We start from the raw sequence: 19,750 nt of genomic DNA, 5'->3' as shown, positions 1-19,750 counted from the left end.
ATACTTGCTACAAAATAAGTCAAAATCTAGTCTTAACAAAAGCTCTAATAAGTAAAACTATGTTAACAGGCATAATGAACAGTGTAAAAACTATTGCTGGGCACCGAGTTTAATAGAGCAGACAATAACTTCAGAATTCACAAATTATTCAGTTACATTTTTTAAATGGTGCTGCTTTGAATGTTTTACCCCCCAAAAAACTAACCTTAATAGATATGGCAAATGCTAAAAACCTAGCTAGGCTACCATGCGAGATAATATCTATAGCCAAGACAAACTCAAATTTATAATGAAGGCAACTTGCATTCAAAATGAACTCTACCCTTATATTTTATTAAAAGGGCAAACATCATGACCCAACCCAGCTGCTTACGTGAATTACAAAAGTAACATGATTCAATATGAAAATAAGAAACTGTCTACAAATCTCTGACAGTAACGCAATAAACAACGCATACAGGAGTCATACAGCGCAACAAACTCATAAAAACAAAAATATTTTAATACCTTTAAAATCCAAATTTTCCTTTAAAATCATTCATGAAAAAGATCCTCAAGTTAGAATTAACGCCTCAATTAGTCAAGCATCAGGAAGCTACATTACAGCTTTTTAACGTACAAGGAGACATCTTTTTCCACCAGTCACTGTCTTCCAATATCTCAGCTCCAGAATCAGACTCTTGCTTCGCTTCGCTCCCAGCCCATCACTTCCTAAAATCATGAAAACTGAATTTGCTGAATGCCAGAAATCTGTTGATAGATGTTGTACACACCATGACATTTTGTTGTTGATCATCTGCAGTTATTAAGCCTGCTGGTAACTGGTTAGTGAATGCCTCTTCTCTGAGCTCCTCACTCAGTCCGTCTGTGGCTGTGACTGCTCAACCAATTCCTTTCTCTCCTCTCATAGCCTGAATTTCTGCAGGTACAGCTTCAGAGGCTCCACATAACTGTCAAAGCCCAGGGTGGACATGGCAAAGAAAATGTCTTCCCCATTGATTGTCTTCCATTTCTCCTGATGGCACCTCTCACTTGCTTCAGATATTATAAGGCTAATTAACTCACACACTCTTGAACACATTCTTTGGCATCTTTTGCAACCTTTCCTATTTGAGGTATGGCATTCTTCATTATCCTAGCCACATTTGCAATTGGAAGATAGATATCTTGTTCTCGGAAACTTTCTTTTGAGCCATTTTTGTCTTCATGAACATTCATGCTGTCCTCAGGATCATCATGGGGCTGTATGAGTAGTGGCTCCCTCCAATGTAGTCTGCAGAAATGCCCAGCTGCGAAGCATCTGTGGTTGAATTGTCCCCATCCATTCTCATGAAATAGTGTTAGTGCCAGCTGCGGTGCCAGTGCTGCTCACCAATACCTTCCCCAAAAGGTGCCTAGTCTCTGCCCAGTGCCTACCCCCAGTGCAGCCCTGGTTGGCTCCCGTCTCCAATCGGCTGTCTGGTTATACAGAAAATGGCTGCGAAGGAACCAGTCCCAGCATGGAGTTCCCCTTCCAGGACTCTGCCTCCCTCCCTTTGTTTCTTGTTTTGCTTTTTTTTCCTGTAAAATCCTCTCTGAGGACAACAGGGGTACAGAGGTTCTGCTCCCATGGACTTGTGTGCACTTCAAGATCAACAGATTATATTCTTCTAGCACCTGATTAGCTACATAAGACTGATGGCCACAAATCAATGTTGCAGGGATTATTTTTGAATAGCTGACTTAGTCTTCTGAAGGCAGTTTCACAGTAGGCCCACTGCCTCAGGATCACTCCTACTTTGCAGAATGAAGATCATGTCATAAGTGTCTCTCTCTATTCTTAATGACTAGGTAAACAGAAAGGACAGGCCAGGTGCATCCAAAAGTAAGATCAAGTCTCCTTCAAAAAATCATTTTTCATTCAAGAAACAGACAATTCCACTGACCCTGATTCCCACCATTATTGACAACTAGAGGCTATCTACAGGTAAACAGTAATTAACAAACTGCTTTCCCTAGAACCCAAGGGTGGCATGGGGAATATTCCTTAGTAAAGGATCTCCAAATCCCTTCATTGAGATAGCTGTCCTATATAAAAATACAGGGTTTCTATCTGAAAGAAAACACATTGCTGCTATATAAAATTTATAATCACCACTTTCTCATATTTCAAACTGCTTTGAGATACAGTTTGCTTACTCATTAGGTCCAAAATGATCAGATACAAAAATATGTTTATCAGTATTTACAAGGAAAACAAATAATTATGCAAAAACAGACTGCAACCACATATCAAAGACGCATTAAACGCTTGCTCCGAATTAAAACAGACACACCCTTACCCCTGTATGCATACATGCCTCTGCTTTACCATGGCATGCTAACAATCACATTGCCTAGTCCCAAAGATTAACAATCATAAAATCAATTCCTATCAATATATTTTTAATCAAAATTAAAATCTAACTTTTCTATTTCTGATTTCATTCCAGGCCCTAGCAATGCAGTATAAGTGTCATTACTGACCTGGTTCTGCCTGCTTTCACCTCGTAATGAATAACGAGACTATTATAATACAGAGAAAAGGCTGAAGATTATACAATTAACTCACCAAAATGATCTGAAGAAAGACCTCATACTGTCGCACATTGTATAGTGCTTCTTTCAGCTTATATGGCTGAAGGTCTATAGCCACAAGGGGATTATCTGTTGCCTTCTCAAGGATAGCTGTGTAGCGGTGTGCCCAGTTCTGGGCGATCTGAAGTTGTGAATCAATATGATGAGTGGTAGCTGGGATTGCTTCATGTAGAATAGCTGGCACTGTTTTTCAGGGTACAAGAAGTCAGGGATTACAGAGTTTAACAAGAATCAAGAGGGGAAATGCTACAACCAGTCATCTTTCAACATATGATTGAGTTCAGTTTTTTATCAAACTAGTAAGAATGAGGAGGCTGGCAGTACAGCATAGCAAGTAAAGCTGCTGCCTGCTTCCTGCTAATGTGGGAAAAGAGTGGAGGATGGCCCAAGGGATTTGCCCTCTCTACTTCAAAATACACAGTACCGGGCCCGGCGTGGTGGCGTAAGTGGTTAAGTCCTCGCCTTGCACGCCTGGGATCCCATATGGGTGCCAGTTCTAATCCCGGCAGCCCCACTTCCCATCCAGCTCCCTGCCTGTGGCCTGGGAAAGCAGTCGAGGACAGCCCAAAGCTTTGGGAACCTGCACCCGTGTGGGAGACCCGGAAGAGGCTCCTGGCTTCGGATCGGCATAGTATCGGCCGTTGTGGCTCACTTGGGGAGTGAATCATGGGACGGAAGATCTTCCTCTCTGTATCTCCTCTCTGTATATCCGCCTTTCCAATAAAAAATAATAAAAAATAAATCTTTAAAAAAAAAAATACACAGTACCTTCCGGGGAGACCTGGAAGAGCCTCCTGGGTCTTGGCTTCAGACAGCCCCCTTTCTGGCTGTTGTGGAGACTGGGAGATGAACCAGTGGATGCAAGACTGATTCCCTCTCTCCTTCTTTCTCTCTCTCTGCTGCCTCATCTTCCCCACCCCTGCACTGTCTCTTCGTAACTCTCCCTTTCAAATAAATAATAAATCAATCTTAGAAAAAGCAATAATGAGGCATGTGTCTCATGGTACTGCAACATGAATAATATGAAAAATGCTCAAGTAAAAGATACTGTCAGGATCATAAGCAGCAGTTACAGCAGATCAGCCATGCCGCTAAACTTGAGGAAAATATTTAAAAGCAGGTAGACTTTGCTCTCACTTAGGCAGCACATCCACTACAAATAGGTAGACTTGCTGATCACATGCTCTTTAAAAAGCCAACGATCCCTCTGCCTCTATGTTTTCTTCTTTTAAAAACAAAACAAAAACAGGCCTCAAAAATCAGGGTTGGGCTAGGCTGAAGCCGGAAACTCCATCCTGGCCTTCCATACGACTGCTAAGGGTCATCTGCTTCTGCTTTCTGATCAGAGGTAGAACAGGATGGGCTCCAACCTGGTACCCTACTATGATACCACTGCTGCCAGCAGCATTTAACCTGCCCTACCACGATGCAAGCCCCTATTTCATCCTTCCTACACATACAAATGAAAGGGACATCATAGGCAGCAGCTTTAAGCATCGCTCCAGAATGCCAGCCCCATGGGCAGTTCTTAGGAAAGTTAAAATTGCAAATCTTAAATCTCAAATGTCAGTACTGTGTTGCGTGTTATTGTTCTCACTTGGTACATTAAATTCTAATTAGAATTAAAATTTAAATTCATTAAAGCAAATTAGGATTAACCTAATGAAATCCTTACAATCATCAATGCCTTCTCCTCCTTTTCCACAATCTCTGTTAAATAATCGAATTCCAGTAACAATCATGGTGAGCTCTTTAAGCTGACGCTCTTTGTCCTTCTTAGAAAGAGTTAGAAAAGTTCCAAGTTCAGTCTGAGGAAAAACACTTTGTAAGGCAGCTAAAAGAAAACACAGAAAAGGGGGAAAATGATCTAACAAAAATTCCCAAACTTACATGACAAATTTCCTCCTCTCACCAGAAAATTAAGGGACTTGTGTCTCTATAGTCACTTATAAGGTTCTTTAAATGTCTGATACTTATAAATATGTAGTAAAATTTGTTATATGTCAAATCTGGAACATTGAAAATAATGCCATTGTCTTAGCATCTGCTTTTAATAACTAAGTATCCGTCAGTAACTTTTCACCCATGGGCATTTTAAAAGACTTTCCAAGTTTCTAAGTAGGAAATCAGTAGATTAAACTAATTATAGAAGCAAGTCAAAGGAGGGCTAGACATCTTGGTTATCCCCCCAAAAGAATAAAACCAGGCAAGTGTTCTCTGAGTATAAATTAGGAACCTCTTTCATGAACCAGTTTAGTTGACAGCCTCAATTCCTCTAATCAGCAGAAATATCCCTTTCTAGGTGTCCCATTTAACCAACCAGCCCATATTATGCTTGTTTCTAAAGGAGATTTAACAGCTATGTCAATAACATTTCACTTTCTTTAGGTGCCAGGTGGGTTTTGAACTAATATACAGTGTAAAAGGGATCTGGGTGAAATTCAAACTTTAATTTTTGATTTTTTTTAAGATCAAAAGAGAAAGAGAGCAGGCATCAATCTGTTGTTTCACTCCCCACATGCTTACAGGACTTGAGCCACATGGCCAGAGCCAGATGCTGGAAACTCAACCTATGTATTTCATACAGCAGCAGGAACCTGGTAATTTGGAGCTGTCTCCCAGGACATGCAATAACGCAAAGTTAGAATTACATGTGGCCAGAAATCAAATCCAGAATTCCAATGTGGGATAAGAGTGTCTTAAATGTTACCATAGAGGCTGGCATTATAGCTTAGTAGTTTAAGCTGATGTCTGTAATGCCAACAACCTATATGGGCACCAGTTCAAGTCCTGGCTGCTCCCACTTCCAATGCAGTTCCCTGTTACTGAGCCTTGATGAGAAGCAGAGGATGGCACGTTTGGACCCCTGCCAGCCTCATGGAGAACTGGATGGAGTTGCAGTTGTCTGACTTTGGCTTGGCACAGCCCTTGCCTTTGGGGCCATTGTGAGAAAAAATCAACATGTAAAAGTTTTTTTTTTTTTTTTTCCGCTTTCTCTCCCCTCCTTTTCTCTCCATAACCTTGCCTTTAAAATAAATAAGCCAATCTTTTAAAAAATGCTAAACAGCGCTGGTGTGGTGGCCCAGAAACCTACTCTTTCGGTTCAAGTCCTGGCTGCTCCACTACCCATCTAGCTCCCTACCTGTGATCTGGGAAAGCAATGAAGGATGGTTCAAAACCTTGGAACTCTGCACTCACAAGGGAGATCAGAAGAAGCTCTTGGCTCCCAGCTCAGGATCAGCTCAGCTCTGGCTATTATAGTCACTGCGGAGTCAGCCAGTGGAAAGAAGATATTCTTGCTTTTAAAATTCTAAAAATCTATCTTTCAAATAAAAGTAAAACTTAAAAAAGAAAAAAAAATCCACCCGGCACTATAGCGTAGTGGTTGAAGTCCTCGCCTTGAATGCACCAGGATCCCATATGGGCACCAGTTCTAATTTCAACAGCCCTGCTTCCCATCCAGCTCCCTGCTTGTGGCCTGGGAAAGCAGTCAAGGATGGCCCAAAGCCTTGGGACACTGAACCTTTGTGGGAGACCTGGAGGAAGCTCCTGGCTCCTGGTTTCAGATTGGCACAGCATTGGTCATTGCAGCCACTTGGGGAGTGAAACATCGGACGGAAGACCTTCCTCTCTGTCTCTTCTCCTCTCTGTATATCTGACTTTCCAATAAATCTTTAAAAAAAAAAAAGAAAGAAAAAAGCTAAACACCTGCTCCAAACTTCCATCTTTAACACTTCTAAGCTAACAGATTTTATAAAGTCAATTACTCATATATTTTAACATATGAAATAGCAGTGTTTAAACATTTGGAGAGGTATTGTATTAGGATCTGAATATTTGATAGTTTCCAAAATTCGTAAATGAAAGCAGAATTCAGTTACATGTTCCCTCCCATAATAAGGCAAGTTTGAAAATGTAAGTTGTATATCCAAGAGAACAGAATGGAATGGGAAGAACATAGTCTCTGCCATACAGGTTTATTTGCATGTGTGAATTCTCTTACACCTACAGAGAAATATTTATAAGTTTTACCTGTTACCTCTCTGACAATCTTGATGTCTGTGGGGGATCCGAGCCCAGAGCGTAGTAACACGTAACTGACAATCTTCCGGTAGAGGCTTTCCAATTCTTCCCTAACACATGCTCTGTTGTCTGTAATTTCTCTGCAAACAGAGCTTAATCTAGACTCGAGGACTCGGTGATGTTCTTGCAGAAATTCCTCTAAAATAAAAAGTGACAACATTTTACATATTTGATCTTTAGAATTTTTCTCACATAACAAGCAGAGAACTGGCTTGGGTATGACAATTCTGCCATATGAGAACAAGCACTTTCTTCTTAATGAAATAAAAATAATGAGAAGCAAGTAACCTCAAGATAAAATTCAATGGGAAAGATTAATTTCTGTGATCAAGTAGAGTGAGACTTCAACATACATAAGATTCCAGAGAATCCAAACAGTAAATGTGGGACCGGCATGGCAGCCTAGTGGCTAAAGTCCTCGCCTTGCATGCGCCAGGATCCCACACGGGTGCCTGTTCATGTCATGGTGGCTCTGCTTCCCATCCAGCTCCCTGGGAAAGCAGTCAAGGATGGCCCAAAACCTTGGGACCCTGCATCTGCATGGGAGACCCAGAAGAGGCTCTGGGCTCCTGGCTTTGGATGGGCTCAGCTTTGGCTGTTGTGGACACCTGGGGAGTGAACCACTGGACAAAAAGATCTTCCTCTCTGTTTCTTTTCCTCTCTGTAAATCTGCCTTTCCAATAAAAATAAAATAAATGTTTTTTAAAAACCAGTAAATATTAGAAAGGCTAAAGGCCTTCCCATTAAAGGAGAGATGCAGATTATCTCTATAATTCACATACACAAACACAAACTCTTCAAAAATTTCATGGCATGCATGGATTTCAAACATTTTTGTACCAAAATAAACTGCTTTAGATCCTATTTCTGCAATTCTAGCTAAATTTCCTCAGAGTAACATTGGTAATACATTATGTTAAGAACTGTACCTCTCCTCCCCCCTCAGCACTATACCAAGGTAAAGGCTTATCAGCGTCAGAAGATCATCTTTACCAGGAGTTCCATTCTAGCAAGGTAATGAATAAGATCTCCTCTATCACTCCTACAAAACAATATTTGATATTTTAATCATGCATAGTTTATACCCATATGTATGTGCCACATACATGCAGGTAGCATAGGTGCAACTAAAACATTGTGTAGATTAAAAAATGTAACTCGGGCAAACAATGGCTATTATTGCTTTAAGACCTCATTATTATTCAGCAAAAAGGCAAAATGTATGACTTTTTCATATTGAGCTTACCTGACAGTCTAATACATAGAGAAAAGACAAAGAGCATCACCAAATGGTTAATAATGGCTGAATTTACAGCAGGGGCAGAGCAATTTATTTCCCTTCCTCTCATTTCCAACTTGTCTTTGATGTAATATGCGTTAGGTTATGTAATGAAATACATTCAACACTTACATAGCCATCATTCATTTCACTTTTAGGTAGTTATGTCATTTAGGTAAGTACAAGGTATAAATCAAGAGCAAAAAAATCTAAAACTTACAGACCTGCTACTTCAGCGGACTAATTGCTTTCATTTTATTATGGGTATGTATTAGTTCTATAAAGAGTAAAACAGAACAAACTTTGAAAAATAATTCTTATGAGAATAATAATTTGAGTTAACTTTTGAGATTCATAAACATGACATAGCATGTCCAATGTTATTTACACAATTCAGTTTCGAAAATTTATTTTATGGAAAGGCTGCAGAAATTTCAAAAGTTTTTGAATCAGAATAAATATTTTTAATTCTATTTTCATGAAATTTTGTTCTTCAGAGTAGAAAACATTTCAAGAGCTTAACAAAAATATTATACTGTTAACTTCAATGGTTGTCAACCAAATGAAGCCTTTCTTAGTTGAAACACATTATGAAATTTTTAAGTATAAAATCAGGTAAACACAGATTACCTCGACTTGTATAGTTTATATCAAAGTAGACTTGCATCTTAATGGTGTCCAGGGATGGATTCTTAGTGTCCAATAGCCGAGCCATACAAAGCTAGCAAAGAACAGCCCATTAATGCTTATGGTTACATTTAGTAAAATACTTAAATCTTTTCCCCAAAGTCACGCTCAAAAATAAGAAAATCATCAGAGCAATGGCCCCTGATATTTATTCACCAATACTCTCTTTCAATAGTTTTTCTCCTTAAAGACATTAGGGTTGGTAGTTTACCCAACCAGTAAGAGTTGTTACCATTTAATTTCCCTGGAGCTAATTAGTACCTGAGTAGCTAACAGTTTATTTGAACACCTGATGTTTTGGTTCATCTGAGCACCTAAATGTGCATTAATGCTCCACCATGTTCACACTTCAGACTAGAATTCTCCTAGAGTTCATAACTATTGTTTGTTTTTGAGCCTGAACAGTACACATTGATAGTTTATGAACCTGTCATTCTTTTTTGCTGATATGGGAGGCCACATTGATGTTGCAAAAAATTGTTCCAGCTCCCCTTTTTTTCCTTACAAAACTTTGCTGGTTTTCCATTTTGCTTCAATATTTCTTTTTTGGATTGTTTCCTCCCATTTTACCCTACAAAGATGGCTTGTTCACTCTCCCTGCCTTATGTCTTCCAATCGGGGATGATGAATCTGAATCTTTTTTGCCCTACCTCCTCTCTACTTCCTCTAGTCTTCCTCCTCCCCTTTTGTCTCAGATACTGAAGCTGGCTGGGACACAGCACCAACCTCCTTCAGGACCAGCCCTCTTTTCCTGGGAGGAAGGACAGGGGATTCTAGACTAGGACTAGACACTGTACAAAGCCTACATGCCTGGATCCATCCAAGCCCAGAAGTGCTTTTCTAAAAGCAGACTTCACAAATAACAGAGTAGCTCTTACACATGACCAACATTTTTGCTACTTGTAAGCTAGAATAACAGAGAAAGAGAGGAAGAGAAAGAGAGAATCTTTCATCTTCTAGTTCATTCTTCAAATGGCCACAACAACCAGGGCTGGGCCAGGCCAAAGTCAAGAGCAAGGAATTTCATTTGAGTCTCCCACGTGAGTGGCAAGAACCCAAACCTAGAGTATTCACGTACTGCCTTCCCAATCATGTTAGCAGCCAGATCAGAGGTGGGACAGGCAGGATTTGAGCCTGCACTCTATCTGTATAACAGGAATCCCAAGTTTCATCTACTGTACCACAATGCCTGTCCTGGCATTTTTGAGAGAAAAAGGAAACAATTTTGTCATCTAAATCATCATATACAGTTATGTGTTACTTAATGGTGAGGCCATGTTCTCAGAGACCCATGGCTAGTGGATTTCATCACTGTGCAGATACAACAGAGTGTACTCACACTAAGTGGGCAGTACAGCCCACCATGATGAGAGAGTCTATATGGCACAGCCACTGTACACAGCTAATCATGTCATTTTACTGAATATGATCATATACAGACAGTTTACGTACTTGGATCCAGCTTAGCCCTGACTGTCGCAATCATCTGGAAAATGAACCAGCATATAGAAGATTTCTCTCTCTTTGTAACTCTACCTTTCAAAAAAAATATTTTTTAAAGTATACTGAGCTTGATTCCTTGCAATTTAGTTGAGTTGGGGGAGAGAATTAAAGTATTGGTCATGAAATGGACAAAAACTTACTTTCCACCCTTCCTGTATTCTCCATAATTTCCCAATAAGATGACCATCACAGTCATTGTCCACATTGTTAAAAAAACAGGCTTTGCAATCACATCTGAAATCAACACACAAATGCCCAGCTCCAGACTGCCCTGTGGGATCATACACTCGCCACTGCAGAATCATCCTGATGACATATTCCCAGCTTCAGACTTCTGAATCTCTTTCAGTCCTCTGTAACAGCTGCAGATGGACCTGTCCCCATTACAGGAACCGCAGGCTGTGAGATAACAACATGATCTCCTGCCTTTTCCCTGAGCCCAGAACATCCATCTACAAGTTTGGGAGAGCTTTCTTCAAGTTCTTTATGTGAAGGATGAGGTTAAATTCACTAAACCCAGAAGAAAAATGCTGAATTCTTAGGAGAACCAGATTAAGCAACTAAATTGAGAGTGTTCAGTGTTCCAGGACCGTGTACAGTATCATTCCAGTCTACAAATGGAAGGAGATGGTAGTGGGTCTTGGAAAACTACTATTTTTCGGACATAAAATCACATTCCCAACTTGCATATGTACATATATATATTGTCTCTTGCTTATCATGATAGGTAGCAATCATGTGACCATGGAATGAAAGTCATATGCCAACCATGATGGCCCAGGAAACAGAAGGAACAGCCTGTGTAACTCCAAACTTAGATGAGAAAAATGAAATCTACTCTTTGTATACCTGCAGATGAAGGCAAGAATAGCTTCACGCATTTAGAATTGAGGACAATTCCCAAATTAAGAACCGATGTCTAATCACCTTAACAAGTTTCTGCACATCACTTTTTGTAAGAGTTCTATCCATGTTAAAGCCATTGCTTGGGTCCAGGACAACAGCTTTCACCTGAGAAGAGGAAAAATTTCACTTAAGCAATTCTACTTCCAATTATGAAATTCACTGTGTTTCCTTTCTCAGGGAGGTTGTTTATCTACCTTTTTTATTATGAAACTCTTCACTACCTTGCTTAAAGGTTGAAGAAAGCAAGAAACATCGAACTTGAATGTGATGTTGGAACAGTAATCCAGGACTGGGGGGGAGGGGACAGCATGGTGGGGCCCAGTGGGACAAGCTGCAGCCTGCAATGTCAGCCTCTCAAAATTCTGCAATCATTTGGGGAGTAAACAGGCAAAACGATCCTGGTCTCTTCCTCCTCCTGCCACTTTTTCAGATAAATAACAAATAAATCTTTGGGAACAGAAGAAAAAGCCAAAAAGAAAAACTGTATGGGAACAAAGCTGGACACCATGACTGGATCTCAGACTGGGAATTTAGGGCATGGCTACATATTTTTTTTTTGTTTTGTCTAGAGTTAATAAAAAGCAAGAACAGGAAGCAGCCAATGAGCAATTTTAATGACAGAAAACAACAGCGGAGCACCTGTTAAGGGGCAGACGTTTGCTCTAGCCCCGTGAGCTTCGGGTCAGGATCCCCACACCTCCCACATCCGAGTGTCTGCGTTTCATTGCCAGGAAACATCTAAAAAGCTCCACAGAATTTTGTGGTGCAAATTGGTATCATATTAAAAATATTTCTTTTAGCAAAGTAGTAAGTCACAAAAATATTCCTGCTTACCATAAAAGCCACCAGAGTTTCAGAAACGACCTCTCCATGAGCTGCACATTCCTGTCCTATTTCTCGGATGATGCTCTTGATGACACTTTCGGCTTGAGTGGGAGGCATGCTGGCTAAAGGAAACAATGATGTGTTTTCTTTAAAAACTGCACTTACCATGCTGTTTTCTCTTTATTTCTTCGCTATTATATTTGTAAGGTCATAAGTTATCTATTCATTTATTAACATTTAATTATCAGCATAGGAGCCCTCTAGTTTTTTATTCATTTCTTTTTTTCTAGAATGAAGGGCTCTACTCATGTCAGGAGGCAACAATGAGGCTTCAGAGGACATTTCCCTCCACTCAAGCATTGGTGGTCACCACAGGTGCATTTACGAATACGTTGGGGCATTTTTAATCAAACCAAAGACTAATCGGGACAAGAGGAGACAGAAGCAGTGAGAACCCCGGGGGCCCCATCTGCACAGGCAGCAGAACTCAGCTTGCAAGAAGAAATGCTATTCCACCACATTCACTCAATGACCTTCCCTAACTGTCAGAAACTCTTGGGAAACAATTCCTGTTAGGTTCACTTAAAGTCCCTGTCCTACACATGGGACTTCAACCTCTGGATAAAAGCAAACAAAACAAAACACACTATAAGAGTTGTGTATTCTCGGGGCGGGGGGAGGTTGACTATTAATTCCATTTATTATAAACCAGGAAAACTAGTAGACTTTATCGAGTTTCCTGATTTTCCTCAGTGATGAGAAAATCTGTCCAGTCTAACAAAGGAGACGGTAGATGGAACACGCAGAACGCTTCAGGTGGGTGGGTAGGGCAGCCTTGGGCGCAGTGTCCAGAACAGCTGGAGCGTCGATTCCACCGCGAGCTGCCCCCTAAATTGAGGGACTTTGGAGAGTGGTTCCCCTCGCAGAAGCAGTTTTCTAATCTGAAAATTACAGCTACCTTCAGGATCTCAGAGGGGTAGTGCTGCGTTCATCACCACCGACCACAGCGCTGCCTTAGGTCAGCTGGGACTGAGGAGGCTGGCCGGCGGGTCTGGCAGAGTCGGCTGGCGCTTCAGGGTGGCGAAGGACGCCCCTCAGCACTTCACAGACGCTCCCGTTGCTAGTCTCCCTCGTCCCGCCGCCTGGCAGCGCCCAGCACACCCCGAAGGCCCAGGCGCCCTGAGGGTGACCCAGCCTGACCTGCCGACCCGGCGCCTGCGGCCGGAACTGACTGACCTTTGCTTCCTCCCAGCAGCGGTCGCGTCCTCTGACGGCCCGGGCTCCCCGCGCGTGTACACCTGAGACTCACAGGGACCGACACTGGCAGAGTCCAGGGTAAGAGCCCAGAGACCGGAGAGAGTAAGTGCCCGGTCGGTCTCCCCGTAGCTGGGCCGCAAAGCGTCGGTCGCGTAACCATGGAAACCGAACGCCCAGGAAGGGAGGAGCCAAGGGTGGAGATGTGGCTGGGATTGGCGGGGAGCCCTGCTGAGGCCCTACCTGAACAGCCTTTTCCCAAAGGATGAGCTGATGTAACTAAAGTCAAGGGAAGAAAAAGACTTAAGTCCGAAACTGAAGTCCTGCTCACGACATCTCACTGGTTAAAGTTCTCAAACGCTCTACTTTTTTTTGTTTTTCATTTAAAGTGCATTTCACAAAGGAACAAGTCCAAATGGCAAACAAACATATGAAAAAATGTTCCAGCTCCCTGGCAATAAGGGAAATCCAAATTAAAACATCGATGAGGTACCACCTAACACCAGTAAGATTGGCCCACATAAACAAGAACACCAACGACGCTTGCTGGCGAGGATGTGGGGAAAAGGGAACCCTACTCCACTGCTGGTGGAGCTGCAAATTGGTACAGCCTTTATGGAAATCAGTCTGGAGAACACTCAAACAACTCAAAATCTGCATACCATATGACCCAGCAATAGCACTCCTAGGAATATATCCAAAACACCTGTTGCACGACAAACCAACATGCATCCCTATGTTCATAGCAGCACAATCAGTAATTGCAAAAACATGGAAGCAACCGAAATGCCCATCAGCAGAAGATTGGATAAGAAAGCTTTGGTTCATCTACTCCATGGAATACTACTCAGCTATTAAAAAAAACAAAATGCAGTTCTTTGTGGCTAAATGGGCCCAACTGGAAACTATAATGCTAAGGGAAATGAGCGAATCCCAAAAGGTTAGATACCACATGTTTGCCTTGATTTAACTTGTAATTTTTGTTTGGTTGTTGGTTATTTTTTGAACCTGTCATTGATACTGTCTCAACCCAGATGTTTCGAAGAATGGAACTTGCATTACTTTTAACATATTGTTTACCCAATACTATGTCAATTAATTCCATAATGTTGTATATTGATACTGAGGTTTTGTTGGGGCTTTTAACTGACCGGATCTTTACTCTGTTAGCCCTATCTTCAGTCTAGAGAAGGTCTCCCCAAGAGGCCACTGAACTCATCTGGACAATAAGACACTGGACTTTATGCTAGGTATGTGTTTGCAAGGAAGGAATCTCAACTGAACTTGAACAGTGGTTATGCAACAAGGTGGAGGAATCCACCATGGGGGTAGGGGTATGGGAGGGGTGGGGGGAATCCCCAGTGCCTATAAAACTGTATCACATAATACAATGTTAACAACAATAAAAAAAAATAAATAAATTGCATTTTATTAAAGTCCTGCATCAATTTCCTTTTTTTTTTTTTATTACGTTGCATTATGTGACACAGTTTCATAGGCTCTGGGATTCCCCCATCCCTTCCCCGTGCCCTCCCCCATGGTGGATTCCTCCACCTTGTTGTAGTATTACAAATCGAATTAAGTCCAGATTCTTTCTTTGCAAACACATACCAAGCATAGAATCCGGCATCTTCTTGTCCAGATAAATTCAACAGTTTCTTGGGGAGACCATCTCTGGTCTGAAGGTAGAGCTGGCAGAATATCATCCTGATCAATTGAAAGCCCCAGCACAACATCAACAACAATTTACAACATTATGGAATTAGTTGACGTGGCATTGAATAATCAATATGTTAAAACCATGTAAGTTCTTAACCACCTCCTGTGACTACTTCATTGACATTTCATTTTTTAGTTTATACACAGAACCGGCTGCTATACACCTTACAGTGGCTAGAGGGTACTACTCAGGTGTCACGTGTCTATATTCATTTTAGTATTTAGCAGTTTATAGTGTTGAAGCATAATTTTGCTGAACTTGGCAGATTTTAGGATAGTCTAAACTGGCTTATAACTCTAACAAGGCATTTGTCAATAATTGAGGTGCAGAACAGTCTTAGGAGGGGTGACGCAGTACTTGTTAAGCATATCAGTTTGACAGCATGGTAAAAACAACATCAAGTTAAGTATAGTTTTAAACACAGACACTTCCTTGGCATGTCTGATGTTGCTAATTGCCTGCCTAATGTTGATTTTCTTCCTCCTTATCAACTCTACTGGGAGTGACAGTTTTCTGTTTTGAAAAACAAAGACTCCTTAACTCCCTTTTCAGCAAGGAGTGAGCTGACACAGGACCCACAGGTGTGCATGTATAATAATTTAATGGGATGTGAGGAAAGCCCTGTTGTATCTGTTCTCCCCTCCTTTCTTTCTACTTGAACGTCCCAGCTAATGCTCCAGCGGCCTTTTTTCGTGAACATGATGATGGCGGAGGCGGGGCAGGGGGAGGTGGGCACATCTTAGAATGAAGGGACATTAAGACACAGGCATAGGCAAAGACTTCTTGGGGGAAAAAACACCCAAAAGCACAGATAATTAAAGCAAAAATAAGCCAATGGGATTAGAGCCAGCTAAGCAGCTTCTACACTGCAGTGGAAATCATCAATAAAGCGAAGAGGCAGCCAACAGAATGAAAGAAAATATTCACAAACTGTGCACCAATAGAGGATTAATATCCAGGATCCTAAAGAGCTCAAGGCACTCAACAACAAAACGAAGCACTAGGCAGGGGACATGAACAGAACAGGCATTGTTCAGAGGATGGAATTCAATACTCAGGCTCACTAACCAGCAGGCAAATGCAAATAAACATCACAGGGAAGTGTCCTGTCACTCCAGTTAGAATGGCTGTCATACAGAAATGAGAAAATAATAAATGTGGGCCTGGTGCAATAGCGTAGCGGTTAAAGTCCTCGTCTTGAACACACCAGGATCCCATATGGGCACCAGTTTTAATCCTGGCAGCTCCACTTCCCATCCAGCTCCCTGCTTGTGGCCTGGGAAAGCAGTCAAGGATAGCCCAGAGCATTGGGACCCTGCACACCTGTGTGGGAGACCTGGAAAGAAGTTCCTGGTTCCCGGCTTCAGATTGGAGCAGCACCGGCTGTTGCAGCCACTTGGGGAGTGAATCATTGGCCGGAAGATCTTCCTCTCTTTCTTTCTTTCTCTCTGTATATCTGACTTTGCAATAAAAATAAATAAATCTTTAAAAAACAAAAAGAAAAGAATAAATGCTGATGAGGATGTGGGAGAAAAGTACCCTAATCCACTGTTTGGGGGAAAATAACCTAGTACAGCCACTATGAAAAAGAGATATGGAGATTGTTCACACAGCTGAACATAGACCTACTGTGTGACCCAGCTGTCCCACTCCTGGGATTTTATCCAAACAAAATGAAATCAGTGTATGAGAGAGTTATCTGTACCCCACGTTTATAGCAACTCAATTCACAATGGCTAAGGCATAGAATCAACCCAGATGTCCATTAGTTGATGACTGGTTAAAGGCAATGTGATTATATGTAACCGTGGAATATTAGTCAGCCACAAAAAGGATGATCGTTTATCATTTGCAACTAAATGAATCCAATTGGAAACCATTATTCTTAGTGGGATAAGCCAGTCCCCAAAAGACAAATATTGTGTTTTTCTGTCTGAGTGATTTTGGCACCATGGGATTTAATTATTGTATACACCTTTGTCCATATTCCTTAGGAAGCGTAAAGTATTTTTTTTTCTTTTAGTTTTCTACTTGATAATGTTGATATTCTTACCTTGTGAAATGTTAAGCCTGAAATTGCAAAGTGAAACAAAAGTCGCCATTATAAAAATTAAAAGAGAAAAAAGGAAAGGAGTAGCAGAGGAGTTGTGTGAGGCGAGAGGGAGGGTGGGGCGCCGGCATCAGCATGCTCCTAGCTCCGTATTGTCAAATACAGCAACGTTGTTCAGTTTCCGTAAGTAAATTTTTTTAAAAGGGGAACAAAAATGTTTAATATGATTGAATTGATATTATAGAGTTTCTACACTTCTGAAACATCAGAGAAAATAGAGGCTGATATTTTAAAGCCACTGCTATTTGTGTTTTTTTCTTTATTAAACCAACTCAATATCTATCTACTACAGTAATGGGACATTGGAAATGTTAATTAACTGTTCATGCTGCATTGAATTACTCTCCCTAATACCTCAGTCCTCTCTGCGTCTGCACCCTTGCCACAGACTCAGAAGGGCTATCCTTCCACGCCCCTTTAGTCCCCAGTTAACTAAGTAACTTGTGTTGGCCAAGGAAGGCGGTAGAAGTGACCACATGGCAAGCTCAGAACCAAGGCCTTGGAAGACCTCCCATTTGTCCTTTCTTTCTGGGGCCTCTTCTCATGCCCTGACCAGCACTTTAGTCCCAGGAGGAGAACAGGCAGCATCAATACCATGTTACCTGAATCAGTTTTTCAGTGAGATGAGTGAAAGCTCAAATGGGCCCTGCCTAGGTGAACTCCAGCCACCTGCGGCTGTGTAATAACAAATGAGTATTGTTTCAAACCACTGAAGTGTAGGGTGGCTTACTTTTTAAATATGATATAATAGTTCATCTATAAACGTTTTTATGACCTGAATTTTTCCTTTCTCAAACAGAGATAAGTATAAGCACCTACATCATGGAATTGTTGAGGAATAAATTGAGGTAATCCTCATGAGAAACTTAGTGCAGCAATTAACAGACAAAATCAATTTATTTTGAATCATCTTTTTACTTTTCTCACTTTTTGTGGGGCTCAGGGACAAAGAGGTCACTAAGTCAATAAGATGGCGACCAACAGTCCAGGTCATTGGCGGGCAAGATGGTGGCCAAGGACAGAGCCCTGGGCATGAACCAGGGCAGGAGTCACGTCATTTCAAAGACACACTGATTGGCCAGGGCCATTTCACTCACCTGCCCCAGCCTGTGGGAGGTGGCTTCTAACAGTCATGCTCCTAGTAATTGGCTTCTAGTTTCTCCCCTCCTGGAATTCCTGAAATTCCCGGCCTGAGGCTATCTCTCACCCTATATAAGAATCTGAATTTCCCCAACAAATTGGAACTGCTTAGACAGAACCCCTCCGTCTGTTTGTCTCTCACAGGCCAGGAGGCTGGGTGGCGGGCAGCAGGCTCATCCCCTCCGGCAATGGGTTACTAAAGGAATGTGTTGGGGAGACCCTGCAACTTTTGATGTGATATAAGAAATCAACTATGAAAAAGATTCATATGTCTGTGATTTAACTCATTTCCAATCACTATAGAATTAATTTTTCCTGTTTCTAACTTAAAAACGTGACATTTAAAAAGAAGCATAGGTGAACTTTGACCCTAGTGCTAATTGACTCTTCATAAATTTTTACTGAATTTCTTGGTTTTTGTTTTTAAAGATTTATGTATTTTTATTGAAAAGGTGTATATACAGAGAGGAGAGACAGAAAGATCTTCCATCCACTGGCTCAGTCTTCAAATGGCCACAACAGCTGGAACTGAGCCGGTCCAAAGCCAGGAACCAGGAGCTTTTTCTGAGTTTCCCATGTGAGTGCAATATCCCAGGATTTGGACCATTCCCTACTGCTTTCCCAGATCATAAGCAAAGAGCTAGATTGAAAATGGAGCAGCCAGGACATGCACCAGTGCCCAAATGGGATGTTGGCACTCATAGGTAGAGGATTAGCCAACTGAGCCATCACATCGGGCCCCCATTTTTGTTGTTTGCAGAACTGACGTTTCTCTACTCTCATCAAAGATTGAATGTCACCCTCCCTTGGTTAGCTCTAGGTTGGTTGTTTTTTGCTTGGCTATGTGGATTTTCAGTCTAGAATGCATAATCAAATGCTTATTGGAAACAGATTTATGGAGTGTTTTGGTTGTTTGTTTTAATTTGTTTGTGAGTTTTTTATTGCATAGCTTTATTCTTTCCAAAATGCTTCGGCTTTTCAGTCTCCAGATATAGAGTTTACCTTCCTGTGCAAGAACCTCAAAACTGCCTCCAGGGGTTAAGGTGGGGCAACCACAGTGTTTAACTCACCTACTTCCATTCTCTCAGGTATTATTGTGTGTCATCTGCTTTCTGTTGGCTGCAAGCAACTGTTTCATAGATTTCCTCCAGCATTCTGGGTTTTGTGGCAGGAAGTGGAGACCCTGTTTTGCTATCAGAGCCAGACTAACCTTGGAGGGAAGATAAGAATAAGTAACCTAGGAAAGTACCAGTGGTCTTACTAGAAAGTTCAGTAATTACTGGGACGTGATGAACACTTATCTGAGGGTTAGGATCATGAAGTTAAAGTGAAAGCAATCCGCCATGTTAAGTGATTTTCTTCAGAAATTATTCAGCAGCTTAGGAAGAAAAGTCTAGAAGTGTACCGTTGTCAGGAAGGCTGTTATCCTGCTAGGCGAGGGCACTGAACCCAACCCGGATCAATAAAAGCAATTTAGTACCTCCTTAGACATTGCAAAGACCTAAGCTAGATTTCCTGCTTACTAACAGAGATACATAATTAACACCTGAAGAGTACTTGGGTTTACAAAGCTATTTCGCAGACAGAAAATGACATCTAATCCTGAAAACAGCCTCTCATGAATTGT

General features: G+C 41.4%; 1 protein-coding gene and 1 pseudogene across 1 annotated transcript in view; both read right to left on the bottom strand.

Annotated features, from left to right (window-relative positions):
* The window catches only part of CFAP206 (cilia and flagella associated protein 206), a 34,679-nt gene extending 22,663 nt beyond the window's left edge, over positions 1–12,016 (bottom strand). Inside the window, exons 1-6 of the mRNA XM_040983067.1 lie at positions 11,909–12,016; positions 11,096–11,179; positions 8,609–8,699; positions 6,649–6,837; positions 4,292–4,450; positions 2,591–2,799 (exon numbers count right to left, since the gene is read on the bottom strand). Coding sequence (XP_040839001.1) covers positions 2,591–2,799; positions 4,292–4,450; positions 6,649–6,837; positions 8,609–8,699; positions 11,096–11,179; positions 11,909–12,016 — 840 coding nt within the window. The remainder of the gene's footprint in view (positions 1–2,590; positions 2,800–4,291; positions 4,451–6,648; positions 6,838–8,608; positions 8,700–11,095; positions 11,180–11,908) is intronic.
* LOC121158372 lies at positions 718–1,364 on the bottom strand (annotated as a pseudogene).
* Positions 12,017–19,750: the final 7,734 nt, after the last annotated feature.

This window comes from Ochotona curzoniae, unplaced genomic scaffold (genome assembly GCF_017591425.1).
Source record: "Ochotona curzoniae isolate NIBS_2020 unplaced genomic scaffold, NIBS_Ocur_1.0 contig_3819, whole genome shotgun sequence".
Lineage (NCBI taxonomy): Eukaryota > Metazoa > Chordata > Mammalia > Lagomorpha > Ochotonidae > Ochotona > Ochotona curzoniae.
Note: the sequence above shows the minus strand (reverse complement) of the source record. Positions and strands in the feature narration are given on the sequence as shown.